Below are 23,654 nucleotides of genomic sequence, written 5' to 3'. Positions count from 1 at the left end.
TGAATTTCTGAAATTTCATATGATTCAACTCAATACTTGGATACTCTGGGGGCACACAAAATCAGATATGTCCAAAATTCATCTCCATCACAGCTTTCCTCCAGATAAACTCTTGTAGTCTCTCCACCCATATTTCAGTTTCTGTTGCCGTGTGTCATAAACATTGTCAGGTAATTTTACATGCAACCCCAATCATGTTACTCTTTTCTTTAAACCACTATAGCTCTCTATTGGTTTTTTGTGTAAAAACAGTTTCTCAGCCTGCTTCTCTACACTGAAGGAATTAAGGGTACATTTCCAACCTGGTGCCTGTTCGCTAGAAAAACTGAATGGTGTGTTAAACAAACACCACACTTCTATGTCTTTTCTTACGTAGCTCCCAACAGCTGAAACATTCCACTTGCTTCACTGCCATCAAAAATCCACATAACTTTCAAAGGCAGCCTCTTCAAGCTTTTCTTATTCTCTCTTAACCAGATATATCATATCTGATCTATAAATTCTCACCATAGCTCCTTAGCAACTTTTTGTGGTATTTCCCATATTCTGCTTGTTCGTAGATGATAGTATGTTTACTTATAAATTTTTTTGAATGGAAGAACATTGTATTACTTATTTGTATTTCCTGAGAGATAATCATTAAATATGGTTTTAAATGAGTTTACCCATTCAATATTTCAGTGTTTCTCGACTGGGGGCAATTTTGCCCCCCAAGAGATATTTGGCAATGTCTGTGTAGACATCTTCTGTTGAGGGGAGGGGAGCTACTGGCATCTAGTGGTAGAGGACAGGGATCCTGCTAAACATCCACAATGCACGGGACAGTCCCCATAATAAATTATCTGATCCAAAATGGGAATAGCACTGAGATAGGGAAACCCTAAAGTGTAAGTGAACAGTATTATTTACCTTACTTTAAGGCATTCCTAAATTCACATCAACTTAGTGTATGCTACCTGTAATAATGAATTTTTTTTTTCTTCTTGAAAATAACAAGACCATGTGGAACAAAGGATAACTTATTATTAAATAAGTTTAAATATTTTTTTAAGTTTTCATTGTTGTATTAATCATAGGTAATAATTCATTAAGTTAATATTTTTCTTTTCCTGTTGTTAAAGATATCCTATATTTGAAAATCCCTACCCTTTGAGTATACATGAATCCCCTGTTACATGTTGCGAATATTTTGCTGATTGTCCTGTGGACCTTATTCCTGCACTTTATTCTGTTGGAGCTAGACAGAAACGTCAAGGTTACAGCAAAAAGGTACTGAACATGAGTTTTAGTAATTACTGTTATATTTCAGTATTTTATATTTATCACCTTGGAGTGGTTGATAATGATACCTTTTCGAGAGAAATTAAAATCCTTTTTGAATATGAAATATGTTGTTTATTCTTGTCATAGATGTATTATGAAGATATATAGTATCCTTGGAAATTGCTTTATGCAATAATCTTTTCTTATAGGAATGGCCCATTAATGGAGGCAATTGGGGCTTGGGTGCTCAAAGCTACTCAGAAATAATTATTACAGGGTAAGTAAAAGTCCATTTTCACCTAATGAATCAATAATAACTAAATATGATTAAGACTACATGAAAATTAATTGGGCAGGTAGTGCTTGCAGTAACATAAGAAATAAGTTATTGTATAGAACCTGCCAGTTTACCCTAAATTTTACCTTTTTCCTCATTTTGGTGACTATCTTTTTAAGTAACAACATATTTAACTTCAAAGAGAGAAATAATGTAATTTTTTTTTCTTCAACACATTCTTAACTCACTTGCTTTTCACAGGCACGCTGATGGGTCAGTTAAGTTCTGGGATGCTTCTGCGAGTAAGTATTCTGAATCGTGTTTGCTACATGCTCTACAATCATTGCTTTTATATAGCCTGTTTTGTAATGATTGCATAACCAACATTTAATTTGAAATTTAGAGACTATAAATTTAATACCTGCTTTATCAAGTATATGAGTTTAGAATTTATAATAGATAAAGACATTTTAAGGATGTTAATTAGTAAGTCAAGAATAATTTTCAGCAGAAATACCCAAGTCCTTTCTTCAGTATTTCTTCAAACCTTCTCTTCCTAACTCAGAGATAGGAAAAGCGGGAATATGTTTCAAATCAACAGAAATCTGAAAAATTTTAATGCCTGATTCTAAACTTATGTCACAAAAGTTTGTGTTGTCTTTGAGAAATATATATGGTCGCTACATTAGCAAAAAAGGAAAGAATGCTTTGAATGAATAATGTTTGCAATTAGAATCCAGTTAACTCAGGGTATATTATGTTTCATCATGTAGAAGTGTTAGATAATATTGGTACCTTTCAGAGAGAAAATATGTAGAAAATAAATCTGCAAAGCAAAATATGTGCCTTATTATTTTTATTATATTTATGCAATTTTTTTAACAAAATCTTTTTGTTACTCATTTTTTTTTTCAGATAATTTAAATTCATCATAATGGTGATTTTTTTTTCTTTTTAATGAATACAATGAGTACACCTTTTTTGGTCAGTGAATACAGTGAATGCATTATGTAAAAGAATAGTAGAGAAATGTAGACCTAGGAATAAAACTGTGGTTCAAAAAATATAGTTTATTTTCCTTACGTGGTATGAGTGATTAAATATTACCTGATATTTATTCTTTTTATATTAAGATATCATATTTTATCTTTTTTTTTTTTAGTAAATCTACAAGTATTATATAAATTAAAGACGTCTAAAGTATTTGAAAAGTCAAGAAATAAAGATGACAAGCCAAACACAGACATTGTAGATGAAGATCCGTATGCCATTCAGATCATCTCCTGGTGTCCAGAAAGTCGAATGTTGTGCATAGCTGGAGTTTCAGCTTATGTCATTATTTATAGATTCAGCAAACAAGAAGTGATTACAGAAGTCATTCCGGTAGTAGTCTCTTAATTAGTTTCAGTGTCAGATGTCTGACATCTTAAAGTTTTAGAATTATTTAGGAGGTTCTTTGTAGTCAGTTTTAAAACACCTCAGTATTTACATTGCCATCTATCTTCTGTGACAAAAACTCATATTTCTTTGTATATCTTCTTACTGAACATTTAAATCTTGAAATATATTCTGTTTCATTTAAGGAAAGCTAATGTAAGTATGAGCATACTCTAATTTAGTATTAACAGGAGTGCCATAAATTCTAAAATCATAATGCATGTGTGCGTGTACTTGCACACATACACGCGATCATTTTTAGAAAGCTGAGTCAGGAACATTTTTTATCTTTGCGAAATCCTTACCTTTAGAAATCTCACTAAATTTTTCCTTTAATAATGTTCTTTCCACTGTAGTGTACGTGTGTATATGTATAAACTGTAATAAAATGAACAGTAATTATTAGGAGAGGGTAAACTTTTTACTTTTACAACAGATGCTTGAAGTTCGATTGTTATATGAGATAAGTGATGTGGAATCTCCAGAGGGTGAACAGGCACCACCTTTGCCGACACCAGTTGGGAGTGCCAATCCTCAGCCCGTTCCTCCTCAGTCTCATCCTTCTACCAGTAGCACTTCGTCTGATGGGCTTCGTGATAACGTCCCTTGTTTGAAGTAAGTTATCTAAAAATACAGGTGTTTTGGAAGTTATCTTTTAATTTAGATAAATTGTAAGCATTCGTAAAGTGAAGTAACATCTTCCTGTGATGGAGTAAAATGACATAACCACATCTCTTTTTGTGTTTCACCGTGGTTAATTCAACTCTTTTTTTCTGTGGCACCAAGAGGAATATGATTGCATTCCATGGTTTTATCCTTAAAGTACTAAGATTTGATCTCTAAACATACTGGTAGGTGAGCATGGATCTTTCCTCTACATAAAGCTTCATCTTCTAAATCCGTCATTGTTTTTTAGTCTGGATTTATATGTGGATCAAATGTATATTTAGGCTGCTTTCTTCCACTCTGAAAATTCTGTTTTTTCAGTCTTTAGAGATTCAGTTGTTGGGTAATCATTTTCTTGTCTTTTTCTGAATCTTCTCTAGCATCACAGTATCGTTATTTAAATGCCTTCATTGTGGAAATCCAGATTTGAATACATTTTGCTTTTTTACAGGAATAAATTGGACAAAGTTTATTTTTCCTTTTTTTCTGTCCAATTTATATTACTGAGTGTTTAAATTTTGTTAAGCATACGTGCCTTAAATATGGCACAGAAAGAAAAGAGGAAAGAGTTAAAATCATTGAAGGAGTTCATGAAGACTTATTAAAAGTATTACATTTACAGAGAAGTCGGTTAGGGCAGTGACGGAAAACTGGTCGTGGAAAACGTCAGAGATTCAGTACAAGAGTGGGGGACAGAAGCCAGGCTGTAGTAGGTTCAAGCTGGGGCCGGTGGCGAGAAAGACAGTTTGCATTTGTTAACAGAACTGGGCTTTATACTGTTTTGGCTTTAGATCTGCTAGAATCTTTTATTGGTGAATGGTTCAGCAGTTCCTGTGGAGAATGTCTGTGTAATCAAAACTGCGTTCACCCCAGAGATAAGGCAGATTGGTTTATATGACAATCACTTGTGATATATAAATCTATAGAAAAGTAGAGTTTGGTTTTTTTTAATCTTCTTTATATGTTTACATGAATTTGAGGTTGTGTGTTCTATGCCAGTGGTTCTCAAACGGGGATGATTTTGCTCCTCAGAGTGTGTTTGGCAATGTCTGGAGATACTATTTGTCACAACGGGAAGAAGGGGTGCTACTGGCATCTAGTGTGTAGAGGCCAGGGATGATGCAAAACATCCTACGGTGCGCAAGACAGTGCCTGCGACAAAGAATGACCCGGTTCAGAATGTCAGTAACGCCAAGGATGAGAGACTGATCTGACCTAACGAATATAAGCATTGAGGTTAAGCACCTATCAGTACATTCTCAGAAAGGTCTCAAGTTTCTCCTCCCTCTCTCCCCCCTCCCCCTCCCCCTCCCCCTCCCCCTTCCTTTCTCTCTCAGGTGTATATACACACACCTCCTTTCTGCTACAGTCTGGCATATGTTTAGATAGAATGAGACTTGGTAGTAGAAGAATTCTACATCTTTCCCTTTTGTTACTTACCTGTACTACTTTACTTTAAACTTAAATTTGTAAAATTTTTGTTAATGCCATTTCTTCTGATTTTAATGTGTATTTCTCCTGCTTTTTGTCAATTTAATTTTTATAAGCATATAAAGTACAATTTGTCTTTGAGGTTTATTTTGGTAACGTATTTCTGGTAACAAGTTTGAGATTTTTGTCTAAAATCCACACATTCACTAGTGACTTTTTGAAATCATAGGCAATTTGAGTTGTATTTCTTTTTTTTAACCATTTTAATAGTTTTCAGGTTAATGCAGTTATTTATTAACTTCACATTGTTTTAGTCCACAATCTCAAAAGCCAATTTTTAAAAGTCAGAAATATAGCTAAATTGATGTGAAAATAACTAATACTTAGATTTTGTTTGTTTGTTTTTATACAAAATGTTTTTGTACATAATTGGGTTGGGGAGTTTTTTGGGTTTTTTTTCTATTGAAGTCTAGTTGATTTACAATGTGTTAATTTCTTATGTACGGCAAAATGATTCAGTTATACATACATATATATATATTCTTTTTTTAATATGTTTTTCCATTATGGTTTATCATAGGATATTGAATATAGTTCCCTGTACTATACAGTAGGACCTTGTTGTTTATCCATTCTATATAGAAGAGCTTACATCTGCTAACCCCTGCCTCCCACTCCATCCCTCCCTGTACGTAATTGTTTTTCTGAAGAAACATTTTAAAAGCAGCTATTCAATTTACTTCTTTTACCAATAAAAGTTTGGTTTTATTTAAGTATTTTAGTTGTGCTTTTGCAGGGTATTAGTCCAAACCTACAAATTATTTTGAAACTGCAAAGCCTCCAAACATTATTTTGACATTTAAAATACATTTGTACAAATTACAGAGCTTTATATAAAAGTTCAACCCTTTATCTTTAAAAAGTAAACAAATTAATTTGTATATATTAAAAACATTAAAATGGTAACTTGCATATAACCGTTGTAGACATTAAACGTAACGCCCACCCAACCCCCATTGTGTATTTTTAAAATCTAACATATTTCATCATTTCTTGATTCAGTTTCTAATTTTTTACCAATTGGGGATTTTTCAGCAAGTTTGACTTATTTTTGCTTAAGAACTTTTTTGTTCCTTCATACTAAGTAAAATAAGAATTCCATGACTTCTGTGTGTCTTCATCACTTACATCTTAAATGTGCCTGTATATGCACTTCTAAAATTATCCCCGAAGGCCTGTTCCTGCTCTTGAGAATCTAATCTAATGTGCACATTAAATATGCCAGAGGGAGGGTAGACACTTCCTTGAACCTTATCTAATTTATACAGGGAGAAAATAGCACACTCAGACTCTACAGGCTGTGCTTATTTCAACAGAGGCTGTCTCTGGTGGAGGTGAAATGCTACTCAGTCTTTATTTTTGTCTTTCAAGATGGATGGCTGTAACCAAGCAGTGGGTGTTTCCCTGAGGGAAATCAGAACTTCTGCATCAGCCAGTGTACTGTTCTGAGTGTATTAACTTGAAGACTTTGCACAGGCAGATGTGACCGCAACTCAAGTTTGTTTTAGGGGTACGCTCGGTGATTCACGTTTACTCTGAAATTTGGACAACATCCTGACCCTTTTCTTACCTAGAGTGAGTCTAGCAAGTAGGACAGCAAAAAGTCTGGTGTCATGGTGTTCTTCACTAGAAGCACCAAGTAAATGATCCAAAAGGTTCTCTGAGTTTAGTGTCAGGAGATTGAACATCGAATAGACTTCCTGCTGTCCTTCCCTTATACACTCACTCCAGAGCAGAAGCCCCAAGAATTGTTGGAGTAACCAGGCTTTATATATGTTTTGCAAGAACAATTACTGGAGAGAGTCTGTGCAATCAAAAATGTTCTCACTTTAAAGTAAAAGTAGATTTTTTTTTAATAGTAGAAGTAGTCACACACAAATAAATTGCTCACATTTTAAAAAAATTTTATCTTCCAAAATCACTTGAAGTTTGCAAGTATGACAGGGTATTATATCTAAGTAACTTTATTCCTTAGAAAGTCTCACATTTATAAACCGCCCCCCTTCACTCCCTCTAACATGCTTATAACAAGTTTAACCAGTATAAGTTTTTTATGAACTCACTCAGTATAAGTGAGTATAACTGTTCGCTGAATACTTCACTTGAAGATCCTACCATCACCTCAAAGTTAACCACATCTTCCTCTAAAACTAGCTCTTCATCTTGACATCTTTTTTCTTTCTTTTTTTTCTTTTTTGGAACTTAGAATCACTGTCTTCTTTTTCTCCCCTCCTCTATCTCTAATCAGCCTCCAGCTCATTCATTCATTCAGTAAATATTGAGTACTGTCTCTGCCGGAGTATTAAAAGTAACTGCAAGGTGTCTACCTTAATGGAATTTACAAGCCCTTTTGAGACTTACTTCATGTGTTTGAAATCTACCTTATTATTTCACATCACAAGAATCACAGGAACTTCCACATGGGTCTCATTGTACTTCGTCTTGCATACCTCTACGGTTAATCTTTCCAAAATATTTCTTATAAATCTTCACTGGCTTTTAATTCTTTAATAATGAAAATACATTACTTTTGTATAATCTGACCATTGACAAAACTCTTTCATAGTCACTCACAGTGCTGTCAAAATGTGATTAGGTAATATTATTCCCACTTCTAGACAGGAAGACGACTAGTAAGTGGCAGAACCAAGACTCAAACTCTAGCTTTTTTGAGAGCCCTGAGTTCTTTCTACCAACATCAAACCTTTGCAGCTGGACCTTAAAGACCCTGTAAAGTCTGGCCCTGGCCTGTCTTGCTATAGTGATTTTTTTTTTACTGTTACTACACACACCTTCCACTGTGGCCAAACTTAGACACTTGTTAATTTTTGACTATGGGTTTTCCTACTTCTTTATCTTGTTGGTATATTTTTTGCAAAAGCAATTTTTTTAACACTATGCAGCGGTTATTAGGGGAAGAGTCTGTGCAATCAAAATTACTACCAACTCAAAGTCAAAAAAGATTTTTTTTTAATAGTAAAAGTGGTTATACAAACAAAAATAAATTGCTCACATTTTTTATACTTTTTCCTTAACTCCTTATGTTTTGGGCCAGTTTTCATTTAGTTATACCATACCTTTTTCAAGTTTTAAGCCTACTTTTCTAACTTGGATTTTTTTCTCTAACTTGATTTTTTTCCTCTTAATACCTAAGTGGCTGCTTCTCTTCATTCTTCTCCCCATCCTTCCCTGTTCTTCTTTCATCCCTCTCTACCCACTTCTCCCCTTCTCCCCTCCCTCCCCAGTTTATATGTGGAACTTACATATAATTTCTTATTTTTGTGATTTATCTAGGTGTTTCATCTCCAACTAGACTAAATGATTCTAGAGGACAGGATTCTGATTTTTACATTTTTTATATTTTACAATTTTATATATAAAGTTATTTTTTATATAGTTATTCATGCATGACTTTATAATTACATAGGCTAATAAGATAATTGAAGATGGGTTAACAGGTAACATGTTTTCCTTTCTTACAGAGTTAAAAATTCTCCACTTAAACAGTCTCCAGGTTATCAGACAGAATTAGTTATTCAGTTGGTATGGGTGAGTGGAGAACCACCACAACAAATAACCAGTCTGGCAGTTAATTCTTCCTATGGATTGTAAGTATAATTTCTGTGTTTCTCGGTCTCTTCATTGTATTCCATGCATTTTTATATTTTTAAAAAGAGAACGGATGATCTTTATTATAGTATCACTTAAAAAGATGTTGTGTAACTTTAATTTCAGACCAAACTCATTGTTTATTTGGATCATAGTGTTGTTTTGAATAATTTGCTCTGGATATGCTTATACTGCTTCCTGATTTCAAGTTAAATACCTTACGGACCAGTGAATCTATCCTCTCCTGGATGTACTCTGAGACATAATTTCCTTGTAATGTTTGGTATAATGAAGGTCTAACAACATCAACCCAGAAGACTATGTTCTAAATTGATTCTATAAATGTTGAACCATAGCTGTATAATTTGTTCTTTCTCCTTCCATAGTTAACTTGTGTAAATTGTAAAGGCATAGTAATAGTTAAGAAAAGTATTCATCTATACTACAGCTGTATTTTTATTTATCAATTCATGCCTTCAAGTATATAGTGTTAGTAGTACATAGTTTTTATTATAATAGGATAGATTGATTTATTTTTTTAATAAATAAATAAATTTATTTATTTATTTATTTATTTTTGGCTGTGTTGGGTCTTTTTTTTTTTTTTAACATCTTTATTGGAGTATAAATGCTTTACAGTGATGTGTAGTTTCTGCTGTATAACAAAGTGAATCAGCTGTACATATACATATATCCCCATTTCTCCTCCCTTTCACGTCTCCCTCCCACCCTCCCTATCCCACCCCTCTAGGTGGTCACAAAGCACCGAGCTGATCTCCCTGTGCTATGCGACTGCTTCCCACTAGCTATCTCTTTTACATTTGGTAGTGTATATATATCCATGTCACTCTCTCACTTCGTCCCAGCTTACCCTTCCCCCTCCCTGTGTCCTCAAGTCCATTCTCTACGTCTGCGTCTTTACTCCTGTCCTGCCCCTAGGTTCTTCAGAACCATTCTTTTTCTTTTTTTTTTTAGATTCCATATATACGTGTTAGCATACGGTATTCATTTTTCTCTTGCTGACTTACTTCACTCTGTATGACAAACTCTAGGTCCATCCACCTCACTCCAAATAACTCAATTTCGTTTCTTTTTATGGCTGAGTAATATTCCATTGTATATATGTGCCACATCTTCTTTATCCATTCATCTGTCGATGGACACTTAGGTTGCTTCCATGTCCTGGCTGTTGTAAATAGTAAAAATTAACTATTATTTAATAGTTAAAATTAATTGTGGTATAAGAGAAACCACATGCTAACTGTTCAGTCCAGAGCTATTTATTATGTGTAGGTCACTGTCTCCTTCCTTGATTCTAGCCCTAGGGACTCGTTCATCTTTCTTCTTCCTCCTTATAACTACTACCACCTACTCTGTCTCTTGCAGTTGTGCACCCAACTAAGACTGGCTGTAGTCTGAGATAGTGTTCTCTAATGTCTTTTATTTGGGCCCCACAATGTATGAACACAAACGTTCCCCTTTTTAATATTTTACTGCCCACAGCCATAAGAGAAACAAACAGGGAATAAGAAAAGGAACCAATAGAAAGTTTCAAAGAAAGTTGCAAATCAGTTGATCACATGCCCCATTGGGTTCACAGTTGTGTTTTGTTTAGCCTTTTTTGTGTATTTTTAAAATTTGAACTAGTTGCCAACACTATTTAATGTGAAAATCCATATTTAGAGCTTTAATTGAAAAATTTGATTATCTGGCCCATGTCTCCATTCCTGGTCAGCAGTAGTCAGCAGGAACTGAGTTGAAGCTTCCCCTCTTTAGATGGGTTGTCCACTCTCCAGTTCACCACAGGCCTTAGTTGGCCTGTTTTACTTACTTATATAGCCCCTCTATGTATTTTAGCTTTCAATTCCTGGCTTAAGGGATCTTAAAAGAATAAAATTCCTTTATTCATAGTTGGTTTGTACTTCCCGACTCACAATTGAAAAGATATTTGGAAGAGTCCAAAGGGAGGCCTCCAAGATTTATGCTTTCTACTTTTTATTTTTTTTGTTGTTGTTGTTAATTTTTATTTATTTATTTATTTATTTTATGGCTGTGGTGGGTCTTCGTTTCTGTGCGAGAGCTTTCTCTAGTTGCGGCAAGTGGGGGCCACTCTTCATCACGGTGCGCGGGCCTCTTATTATCGCGGCCTCTCTTGTTGCGGAGCACAGGCTCCAGACACACCGGCTCAGTAAGTGTGGCTCACGGGCCTAGTTGCTCCGCGGCATGTGGGATCTTCCCAGACCAGGGTTCGAACCCATGTCCCCTGCATTGGCAGGCAGTTCTCAACCACTGCGCCACCAGGGAAGCCCTCTACTAATAGTGTTTTGTTTCAAAAGGAATTTTCTTAAAGACCCATCATGATTTTTTAGCCCTGTAGACTGCAATACATTTCCTTGTAGCTGTTTATCTGTGCTAAAATATTTGCTCTTTCGCTATTCCTAGGGTAGTTTTTGGCAATTGTAGTGGCATTGCAATGGTTGACTACCTCCAGAAAGCAGTACTCCTCAACCTGGGCACTATTGAATTATGCGGCTCCAGTGATCCTTATCGGAGAGAACCCCGATCTCCTCGTAAATCTCGACAACCTTCAGGAGGTAAGAAGAAAAAAGTCCTGAGCTTTAGGTTTTCCATAAATGCTGAGTTACTTCTGTGAATATAAGTACTTCCATTAGGTAGATAGCTTGTCTGATTTCATCTGTTTGTATAAACTGTATCAGCCTTCTTTTTTGTTTTGTGTTGTTATTAGCTTATGCTTTTGTTTTTAATATTCTAGGATTTTATTTAACATTGGGAAAGGACCACAGTTTCAGACTTCTTTAGCTAAATTATAATGACAGGAAAATTCATCCCATTATTATAGAACAAAAGTTAATTTCACAGTTCTGTCCCTTTTATTGTTTAGTATTGTGAGACCAACAGTTTATTGTTTTGACTATTTAATTCAAAGGAATCATTTCCCATGTGAAAAAAAATGTAGATGCAAAAGTGAATTTGAACTCTATGAAATACAGCATTCTCTGATAGCTTTGATTCAGTGCAAGCCCAGATCCATTAAGAATTCTCTCCATACCATTCTTTTGTGTTTGCTAGGTAATTAGTCTTATTTTAAATGTTTTAATACTAATTCCTCATGGAACACATGTATAGTTAGCTGTTTATAATAGTACTCCTCACCTTTTTTTTTCCAAACCTCATGGCACAGACAGAAAATGGCATTGGATCTCTGGCATATAGGGATATATTAATGAGGCCTCTAGCAATAACTGGCCTCTGGGCTCCAGACTCCCCAGGACCTGCCCAGCTGGACCAGGGATTGAGGGGAACTCCATTTGGGGCAGACTTAACCTAACCCATTTGCAGAATGCCATTGGGAAACTCTGATCTATACTTCCTAACTCAATCTCTCTGAATTAAAATTCTTTCTGAGATTCATCTCTCAGTTGCTTTCAGGACATTATTAGCTGATACTAAATACTTCTCATAATTCATGAGAGAAGAAAAGAAAAAGGTGATGGGATATAGACCTTACTATCATTTTGGTGATAGTTGAATATTTTTTTGTTTTTGTTTGTGTGATCATTTTGTCATGTGTTATCTTCAGCAGAAATCGTTGTCCCAACCATACCATTCTAGTATCTTTGTCTCCTTTTTTTTTTTCCTTCTGCTTTTCGTTGCTTCACTAAGGTATGCTGATTGTGACTTCTTGCATGTGCGGCGTTTCTGGCTTATATTCTGAATCTGTGAAAAAACTCCGTTCTTCTTTTTTATGTAAGTTATTTATTCCATGTCGGTAAAGTCATGACAGTGTATTTTGTCTGTAAAATTGTTTTTTCTCATTTATTTTTAAAAGAGCCTATTGAAGCATCCTATATCGAAAATAATATACTCACTATTTAAATTCATCTCATAATATGTATATGAAAACAGCTATTGAAATGTTTGTGTCGCAATCCAGTTTCTTTATAAAGCAAAGGAACTAACATTTAGAGTCAGAAAGTTAAACATTGTCTTGATAGAGGAGTAGTAAAACTTTTATTACTCCTGAAATTAATTAATTTCTTTTCTTGTTAGTACCTCATCACAGTTTACATAAAATTACTAGAAATTAAATACCTAAATTCATCCAAGGATAGAGACCAGTTCTACCGTGTGATTTTAAATTTTTTTTCTTGAATTCCATTGCATGCTACTTTATCCTGTAGTAAACCTTACAATATTATTCATATTATTATTTGCTTCATTTTGTATTGAAGAGTTACATGTTTAGGCACAAGAGAACTACTTGAGTTTTCATCAGTTTAAGATATTTACTTATTGTTGTTATGCTCACTTGAACAATATTTAGGATTATGTTTTAAATAAAAATTAAAAGAACATTTTAAAGCATACTTTAACATTTTAAGAATATTTGTGCCTTCTAAAATACATTATTTATATTTCAAATAAAATCTAATGTAGAATAATTGGTACTAAAATTCTTTAATTGCATTGATACGAAAATGATATTTTTGCTAAAGTGTATATTTTATAATATGTTCTTGAAGTGTAGACCAAGTACCATGAAATTGTCCTTCTATCTTTTGTAATAGATCAGTATGAATGGAGAGATTTTTTTTTTTTGCTACTAATAGGTGCTAATATATTTTCGTAAAGAATAAGATGGCACTCAAATTATTTTATAAGGTAAAACGTTACTGTTTAAGTTTAAATGTTTTATAGCTGTATAAAATATCTATAGTATTTTCATAATAAAAATTATGAAACTGTCACAGGGACAGGTAGTGATGAAGTATTTCAACTACCTATATATATATATCTGCTGATAGTCTTAATTCTGTTAAAAGTGAAATGTGATAATATACCTCTTGTTTTGCTGGCCACTTTTTTCACTCAGTGAAGGACACAATAAGGAAATTTCTATTCTGAATATAATATCTAATTAATGATGTGAAAGTAATAGACACATGAGAAAAAGTGCTTACTTAGGCTTGGAAATAGATAAATATAGAATTTAATAAAGAAGGAAATTAGATGCACAAAGCTGTATCTAGACTTTAGGGAAGATATTTTCAAAAGTTATAGAGAGGAGGCTCTAAAAATGAAGTTTTGGGCTCTACAATTGCAGTTACTGTCAAGTCATCAATATTTTCGATAAGACAGTAAAAGAAATAGCCCAGTAGTACTAGTTGAAATTTCTGTCTTTGTGTTTCTTATAAGAAATGAAAGAGACTATATAAGAAATAAGGGATACAGTCAAGGATGGATAAAAATGTTGCATAGAATAATAAGTACTGTGTGGAATTAAGGCTGAATTCCCCAAAATGAGAAATATAGCAAAATGTTTGGTTACAGTGAAAACATAATTAAGGAAGGATTAGGACACCACTTTAAGGATGATTTGCAATGATAGTTGAAAAATAGAGTATAGAACTAAATCACTTTGTTTCTCAACTCTCCATTAAGAATGATTTTTCTCTCTGGAAATTATGAAAAATAATAAAGAGAAATTAAAGTTTAAGCCACATTATGCAAATAAGGCAAACCAAGCAATAATGAAAAGATATCAAGAGAATTTGTAAAGAAAATTTGTAAATGGTACCCCCAATTGATGAAGGTCAAATATTTTACAAATCGGTAAATTTGATTTACAAGTCAGTCAGAATTCTAGAATGATTTGCTAAGTAGTTGATGCCTTACGTGCATATTGAAAATAGAGATAATAATAGAAGTCAGCAGGAATTCACTAAAAGTAAGTTGTTCCAAAATCAGCATTACTTTTTTAATCTGGTAGCTACATTGATAGTTCATGGCAGCCTGTTGACATAATATTTCCTGAAGTTAACTGGGTATTTGATAAAGAATTCCATGATACTTTTGTGAACCAGACAGGTGGAAGTGACCTAAATACCTAGTTCAATTTGATGGTTGCAAGATTAAATCAGGAGTCAGCAAACTACAGTCTGTGGGCCAAATCTGGCCCATGGCCCACTGCCTGTTTTTGAAATACAGTTTTATTAGAGCAGCACCATGCTAATTCGCTTAGGTGTTATCTATGGCTGCTTTTGTGCTTCAATATTAGAGCTGAGTAGTTGTGACAGATTGGCCCCAAAACCCAATCTGGACCTTCACAGAAAACATTTGCCAACTCCTGGATTAAAGCATGGTACCTAGTGGGTCGGTTTGTGGCCTGATACTAATTTGATGTAGTGTACCTCAATTAGTGGATATGTAATACTGAATAACATATGATTATACTTTGTTGAACATTTTAAATAGTTAATTAAACTTCCTGTTTAAACAATTGAAAGAGAAGGTGTGCTTATTTTTTGCTGTTTAAAGGATAACTAACACATTTGATGGCAGAATAAAAACCCCAAAGGTAATTATAGGTAGAAATCATAAGCTTAAACCAGGGAAATGAAGTTTATCAGCAATAAATGTTAAGTCCTGTGTTTAGATTATAAAGATAATTACATGTATACAGAACAAAAAACTGGCTCAGGCAGTTCATGTGAACATGCTTGGAGGTTTCGTTGTTAGTTTAGGCAGATTTGTGTTAAATCTCAGCCCTCTTTTTATGTGTGTTACATTAGAGAAGATGCTACTCTGAGGCTCAGAGTCCTCAGAATGGGGGTGATCACCTCATAAAGTTAGTGTAGTTATTAAGTGAAAGGGCATATGTAATGTGCCTCATCTTGTGACTGGAATAGTGTTGGCGTTCAAGTGGTTGTTCTGTTACCACAACTTAAGGTATGCCAATAATACGACATAACTGTTGAATATACTAGTGTGAGAGATACAGAAGATTTTAAGTTATCCATTTATATTGTATTTCTTCCTCTTTTTAAAGCAGGCTATAGAGAAAACAATTTTGGGCTCAAATGTACTCAAGAACTTCTGGCCAGTAAAATATCTATTACAATGACAGTGAAATTGACTGTCTCTAGATGTAATTAGGTGTTTGTCACTGAATAAGATACCTGAAACACTCAGTGCCTCAGTTTCTTCTTCTGTAAAATGAGGATAATACTGTCTACCTCACTGGCTTCAGTGAGAGTTAAATGTGTCAAGAACTTTGTAATTGTCATTTATTACCAGCTAGCTAATTGGGTTGGGATACATTTAGGCAAAACCTAGATAACTGTATTGCTAGGAATATTGCTTGAAGGGAATCTGGCAGCAACAGAGAAAATGGATTAGATTATATGCTATGAAATCCTTTCATATATATTCATTCAGTTATTCAACAAATATTTATTGAGCACCTACCATGTGCTATGCACTGTTACAGGTAATAAAACAGACAAAAATCTCTGTCCTCATAGAACTCACATTATACTGGAAAAGACAGAAATTTTAAAAGATAGGTAATGTACAGTAAGTTGCATAATAGTGCCAAAGGGAAAAATAATTAAATGAGGGGCATTTGAAATATCAGTGACAAGGGTGTTACATTCTAAATAAAATATCTTGAGCAAAGATTTAAAGGAGACAGCTGTTTTCCATGAGGATGTCTGTAGAGAGAACATTTCAAGCAGAGAAGAGCAAGTACAGTGGCTCAGAAGCAGTGTAACTGGTGAGTTCAGGGTTACAGTGAACGGTAAGTGTGGCTGAAGTAGGGAGAGTAAGGGAGATGGGGAAGTACGTAGAAGGAGAGGAAATAAAGTCAGAGAGGATACACCATAGTCACATAATATATACCACAGTCATATACCATAGGATCATATACATCAACCAGTCATGTGGAGCTGGACTTCGGCTTTTACCCTGAGTCAGATGGAAGGCACGGAAGGGGTTTTTAGCTCATTCAATAATTTAATATCTAAATTAAATTATCACTATCACACTCTTCAATTTAGCTTCTTAAATGTTTCTTCCTAGGCTATTTTAAGAATGGGAATTACATCTCATACTACATTTTTATAGAGTTTAGTAGCAGTTGACAAAATACCAAAGGCTTTAAGTTTCAAATTTTATTTAGTACCAGGATCATTGTAATACTGGACTATATAATCACTACTATTTATTTATTTACTTAATTGAGGTATGATTGACATGTAATGTTATATTAGTCTCAGGTAGACAATATGATGATTTGGTATTTGTATACAGTGCAGAATGATTACCACAGTAAATCTAGTTAACATCCGTCACCTTACGTAGTTTAAAAAATTTTTTTTCTTGTGATAAGAACTTTTAAGGTCTACTCTCTTAGCAACTTCCAAATATGCAATACAGTGTTATTAACTGTGGTCATCATGGTATTCATTACATCTGCATAGCTTATTTATTTTATAACTGGATGTTTCTACCTTTTGACCTCCTTCACCCATTTCTCCTCCCATCCCCCACCACCTCTGGCAACCATCCATATTTTTAGATTCCACATGTAAGTGAGATTATATGGTATTTGTCTTTCTCTGCCTGACTTACTTCACTTAGCATAATGCCCTCAAGGTCCATCCACATTGTCACAAATGGCAAAATTTCATTCATTTTTATGGCTGAATAATATTCCATTGTATATGTATAACTCATTTTTTCATCTGTGCATCCACCAGTGGACACTTAGATTGTTTCTATATATCACTACTGTTTAAAGACCTGCTATCTTAGTGTTTTATCAAGAAAAAGTTTATTTATATATACAGATATTTTGTCAGAGATTAATAAATGCATACCTATAATTACATCTGTCATCTTAGAACTGTAAAGACTAGTTTTATTATTTTTTTCCAAAATCTTTAGTGTGGTGAAAGTTAAAAAGAAAAAAAAAAACGACTTGTTGTCATTCAAAAGCTTCCTATCCAATGAAGACAAATAATATATAGTTCAAAATAGAAAACACTCCTCATAAACCCAATTCAGTACTCAGTGTTCTCTAAATGTTACTATAAGAGCTTTCTTAGGGACTGTAGAGGTTGTGACGTCATGAATTTTACCAGACGAATTGAAAAGCAGATACTGGTCATACGTGCACATATGTCGATATCATACCTGACAGCTTCTGAGGCCTAGACATGCAGCCTCTTGTCTGTTGCCCAGCTATCCCAAGCTCCTGGTGTGTGTTTATTTGTAATTTTTAAATACTTTGGAAGAATTCTTTTCATTTCAATCTCCAAGCAAATTAATTTCCATATTGTTGACTTTGCATTTTGCCATGCCTTATAATTTTTGTCTATAGTGTAAAATACCTTGCTAGGGTTTCTCCTAAGAATTGAGGCCATCTTATAAGATAGATTAGTTTTATATGATTCATATATATCTGTGAAAAGAAAGTATTTCTTTAGAGCTCTTTTAAAAATGTGATAGTATAGTTTTTAAGAGTTATAGCCCTAGAAGATAAGTAATGTGCAGTACAGGCATACCTCGGAGATATTGCAGGTTCAGTTCCAGACCACCACATTAAAGCAAATATGGCAATAAAGCGAGTCACATGTATTTTTTGGTTTTCCAGTGCGTATAAAAGTTTTGTTTACACTATACTGTAGTCTGTTAAGTGTGCAGTAGCATTATGTCTAAAAAAACACAATGTACAGGCCTTGATTTTAAAATACTTCATTGCTAAAAAATCTAACAAACCATTATCTGAGCTTTTAGCAGGTCATAACCTTTCTGCTGGTGGAGGGTCTTGCCTCAGTGTCGAAGGCTGCTGACTGGTCAGGGCAGTGGCTGCCGAAGGCTGGGGTGGGTATGGTAACTTCTTAAAATAAGACAACAGTGACGTGTGCTGCATCGATTGGCTCTTCCTTTCACGATTTTACTCACAATCAAACCCTCTCAAACCCTGCCGATACTTTATCAACTAAGTTTATGTAATATTCTAAATCCTTTGTTCTCATTTCAACAGTCTTCCCAGCATCTTCACCAGGGGTAGATTTCATCTCAAGAAACCAGTTTCTTTGTTCATCCATAAGAAACAACTCCTCATCTGTTAAAGTTTTATCATGAGATTGTAGCAATTCGGTCCCATCTTCGGACTCCCTTTCTAATTCTAGTTCTCGTGCTGTTTCCACCACATCTGCAGTTACCTCCACTAAAGTCTTGAACTTCTCAAAGTCAAACATGAGGGTTGGAATCAACTTCTTCCAAACTCCTGTTAATGTTGGTATTTCGACCTCTTCCCATGAATCACATATGTTCTTAATGGTATCTAGAATGGTGAATCCTTTCCATATGGTTTTCAATTGACTTTGCTCAGATCCATCAGAGGAATCACTGTCTATGGCAGCTATAGCCTTACAAAATGACAGAAATATATTATATGTAAAATATATATATATAAAATATATAATATTATTTAAGAAATATAATAAGATGTGAAAGTTGAAATTACTCCTTGATCCATGAGCTGCAGAACGGATGTTGTGTTGGCAGCCATGAAAGCAACATTAATCTCATAGTACATTTCCATCAGAGCTTTTGGGTAACCAGGTACATTGTCAATAAACAGTAATATTTTGAAAGGAATCTTTTTTTCTGAACAGTAGATCTCAACAGTGGGCTTAAAAGATTTAATAAACCATGTTTATAAACAGAAGTATTGTGATCCAGGCTTTGTTGTTCCATGTATAGAGCACAGGCAGAGTAGATTTAACATAATTCTTAAGGTTCCTAGGATTCTTCAGAATGGTAAATGAGCATTGGCTTCAATTTCAAGTCACCAGCTGCATAACCCCTAACAAGAGAGTGATCCTGTCCTTTGAAGCTTTGAAGCCAGGCATTAACTTCTCCTCTCTAGCTATGCACGTCCTAGATGGCATCTTCCAACAGAAGGCTGTTTCATCTACATTGAGAATCTATTGTCTGGTATAGCCACCCTCATTAATTATCTTACTAGATCTTCTGGATAACTTGCTGCAGCTTCTACATCAGCCCTTCCTGCTTCACTCTGCCCTTTTATGTTATGGAGATGGCTTCTTTCCTTAAACGTCATGAACCAACCTCTGCCAGCTTCATACTTTTCTGCAGCTTCCCCACCTCTCTCAATCTTCATAGAATTGAAGAGAGTTAGGGCCTTCCTCTGGATTAGGTTTTGGATTAAGGGAATGTGATGGCTGATTTGATCTTCTATCCAAACCACTGAAACTTTCTCCATATCAACATTAAGGCTGTTTCACTTTATCATTCATGTGTTCGCTGGAGTAGCACTTCTAACTTCCTTCAAGAACTTTTCCTTTGCAGTCACAATTTGGCTAACTATTTGGCTCAAGAGGCCTAGCTTTGAGCCTGTCTGGGCTTTTGACATGCCTTCCTCACCAAGCTTAATTATTTCTCATTTTGGATTTAAAGAGAAAGGAGAGCGACTGACTGACTCTTCCTTTCACTTGAACACTTAGAGGTCACTGTAGGGTTATTAACTGATCTACTTTCAATATTGTGTCTCAGAGAATAGGGAGGCCTGAGGAGACGGAGAGGAATGGGGGAAGGGCGGGTCAGTGGAGCAGTCAGAATACACACATTTATCAACTGAGTTTGCTATCTTACATGAGCGTGGTTCATGGTGCCCCAAAACAATTAAAATAGTAACATCAAAGATCACTGATCACAGATCACCATAACAAATGCAATATTTCAGACTTTTTTATTATTATTATGAGAATTACTGAGATGTGACATAGAGACACGAAGTGAGCAAATGCTGTTGAAAACAATGGTGCTTGTAGGCTTTCTCAATGCAGGGTTGCCACAGCCTTCAATTTGTAAAAAAAATACAATACAAGCAAAGTGAAAAGTGCAGTAAAACAAGGTATGCTTGTATTTTAAATATTGCAAACTTAGAAGCACACAATATTTTCTTAATTATTATTCAGTGATATTTAAGGGAGGTACTTGAGATATACTTAGGGGAAACCACTTTGAGGTTTGAGTTGAGAGTCCGTATGATGTAAAAATCACCAAATTTATTACCAAGTATTTATTCTCCTTCAAGTGAAATCCAATAAAAGGTATGTCATATGCCCTCAAATTGCCAACTTTAAACAAAATCCTGTGTTATATCTAATGTCCCTGAAAAATAGCAAATTATCTCTTTTGGAATTGTTTCTTATTTGTTTAACTGATGACTGCTGTGTTAGTTTGAGGTGTTTTAAAATCAGAATACTCCTATATTCTTATCTCAAAACTAATGAGCATAGTATCAATGCCAGCATAGTCTGCTAACCTGCTGGGTTTTTTTTTAAATGGACTGTCATTAAATACATACTGTAAATAGGAGGTAAAACTGCCCTTATATAAACTTGTGGTGTGATTTGGTTTTGGTTTTGTTTTTTAGCAGGTCTGTGCGATATTAGTGAAGGGACTGTAGTCCCAGAAGATCGCTGCAAATCTCCAACTTCTGGTAATTTGGTTTTTATTTTATTACTAATTATAATTCTACAAAAAATAAAGCCTGTCAAATTTTATAGGTAAGCGTTTAAAACACACCTACAAGGAACTTTTGTGTCACATATTTATTCTTAAAATCATAACTGTATTCTTTGCATTCTCATTAAGTGAAAAGGAATGCATTAGATAAAAATCTACAGCTGTTACCTGTTAAGAGTCATGTAACTGTTTACTTAGCTTTCTAATATTTACACTTTTTTGGGAAAATGTATTTTACTTCTTAACATTGGATCGAAAGTTTCGTCATCTACAGTTTTGTCTTTGCTCTCAGCATGCTGGAGTCATCTGGTAGAATAGTGCTCTAATCCATGAATAATGTTCACCTAAATGTTATGAAAGATTTTTAATACTTATTATCTAATGGTGACTGTGGACAGTGAGAATAATTGTAGACTAGTTACGTTTGTTTTTGTTTTTGATCAAAGTAATACGAGATATAATTTTATATCTGTAATAAAGCATTTGTCCTTTCTTATCTGTATATTAGTCTCATGTAACCTATGTATATATTAATATTTCAGAGTAACATTACCTTTTGAGTCTCCTTACAATTAGGAGGATCCTGAATTTACTATTTTTTTTAGTGGATTGAAACTTTGCTAAAATTTAATAAGGTTAACTTCATAATTTTAACTGACGTATTTATTAAATCATTCTGGCTGGGAATTTTCATCAGCTTTCTACTGGAAAGATTGTTCTTAACATAAAGTAACACTGTTCTTAGACAGATTTTGATCCTTGCGTAGGTAGTTCTACATCAGAAATAATTTTAAGAATGGGAAAAATTGAGAGGTGCATTTTACTTTACTCCCTCATATTTCAGTTTACCATTCTGTTAGATCTAGGACCAATAGAACTTTTGTGAGGTTTTCTTTTTAAAATTGCATTTTCCTGATATTGCTCAAGTTAATCATTTCTTTTCTTAAAATATATGCACCTTCTGGTTTTCTTAATATTCAAATTTCATATTTAAGTACACTCATTACACTAATAAAACATATGGAATACAGGAATCACTCATATCATTAGCACCTAATATTAAGGCTGAACGTTGGTAGAATAACATTAAACAAATAATATGGAGCAATACGTACTTCCCATCTCACAGGACTAGAGTTATTTCTGAATATGATTTAGAATTATAATATCTCTTAATTATTACTGTTCTTCCTCCAACCATATACAGTACTATTCTGATCTTCTCACCTTCCCTAAAGGCCATATGAATGCACTTGTCAGTATGTTAAGACTATAAGCCACATTTGATAACTTGGACATGTGATATATTGTCTTTCAGTATATTAAATGACTATCAAATGTGTTTTAACAAGATTCAGCCCAAGTAAATTAATACTCCTTTTCACCCTAAGTCAGACTTTCAATAGGTGTATATTTCTAGCAATTTGGAGTAACCCAACAAGAGGTAATTGTAGATAAATATGTAAGTACATTTCAGCATAATTATTCAATAGATAAATATAAAAAAATGCATACTGGTAAAAACCCTCCAGGTTCTCTCTTGTACCAGAGAAGCTCAAACATCAACATTTTCAAATATACTGTGCTCTTTGGTTCACATGAAAAGAAAATATAGTTTTAACGTGCAGAAATTTGTATGGCACCAGGCATATTTTTAGGTGAGGTTGAAATGCAAAGTAAAAATTGAGACCTCAGAAATCATTGATAAATCACAAATTCTCATCTTTAGATATAAACTCTTAGTTTATTTAGTTTAGTCTTTGATTATGCTCTGAAAGAACGAAGAGTTATCTGAAGAGTTATATTCATTCATGCAGATCAGAAAAGACTACTTTTAAAAAAAACAAACCACACTTTGGTAGACAGTAGTTGTACCTAATACATGTTTCATATACCAGGAGATGGATGTCAGTCATGCGTAAGTACTAAGAACTACCATAGAAACTAACACAAAGCTCTGGAAATAGTCACTAGAAAACAACGTTTGTGTTTATGAGAGAAGAAATGTATAAAAAGTGGGTTGGGAGTTCAACTGAATTCCTAATAAATACTAAGGAGAGGACCTCTATTGTAAAAATGAAAAGTAGCCATATGCCCTTTATCAAAACCAATATGTTCATTTGAAATAATACGTATAAGTGAAGAGAAACTTTTCTGAAAGGCTTTTAAAGCCCATAACCAAGATTTGTGATCTGAACAGTTTAGCCAACTAATATCAAAGCTCTATTCAAAAATCATCCTGAGAAAATCCAAGTTATGAATATAGTTTTCCCTTTCCATTTATCTTTAAATAAACCAACAATCTCTCTGAAATAGAAAATTAATTCTGCCATCCTGAAGTAACATACAAAATTATTTCTGCCATCTTCATTTGATCTTTATTTCAAAGAACTCAGATTGCTTCACTGAGCACTTCTCTAATGTTGGGATATATTTTAGTGCTGCATCCAAAATTTGTGTGTGTGTGTGTGTGTGTGTGTGTGTGTATGTATGTATATGTATATATACATTTCAAATTAAAGAAAACCCAAGGCTACATACCATG

General features: G+C 34.1%; 1 protein-coding gene across 9 annotated transcripts in view; it reads left to right on the top strand.

Annotated features, from left to right (window-relative positions):
- Window positions 1–23,654, top strand: part of STXBP5 (syntaxin binding protein 5) — a 167,836-nt gene that overhangs the window by 95,439 nt on the left and 48,743 nt on the right. For 6 of the 9 annotated variants that reach the window (XR_014248491.1, XM_082405454.1, XM_082405453.1 and 3 more), the window contains exons 12-20: window positions 1,122–1,269; window positions 1,473–1,540; window positions 1,802–1,842; window positions 2,703–2,923; window positions 3,414–3,592; window positions 8,617–8,742; window positions 11,186–11,337; window positions 12,428–12,511; window positions 21,018–21,083. Coding sequence is in view for 8 of the 9 variants with exons in the window: in XM_082405454.1 (XP_082261580.1) it covers window positions 1,122–1,269; window positions 1,473–1,540; window positions 1,802–1,842; window positions 2,703–2,923; window positions 3,414–3,592; window positions 8,617–8,742; window positions 11,186–11,337; window positions 12,428–12,511; window positions 21,018–21,083 (1,085 nt within the window). In the remaining variant the exon portion in view is untranslated. The remainder of the gene's footprint in view (window positions 1–1,121; window positions 1,270–1,472; window positions 1,541–1,801; window positions 1,843–2,702; window positions 2,924–3,413; window positions 3,593–8,616; window positions 8,743–11,185; window positions 11,338–12,427; window positions 12,512–21,017; window positions 21,084–23,654) is intronic. The other 3 variants (XM_082405458.1, XM_082405457.1, XM_082405455.1) reach the window with 1 other exon arrangement.

This window comes from Balaenoptera borealis (genome assembly GCF_965194805.1).
Source record: "Balaenoptera borealis genome assembly, chromosome: 9".
Classification (NCBI taxonomy): domain Eukaryota; kingdom Metazoa; phylum Chordata; class Mammalia; order Artiodactyla; family Balaenopteridae; genus Balaenoptera; species Balaenoptera borealis.
This window is presented reverse-complemented; position numbering and strand designations above follow the sequence as displayed.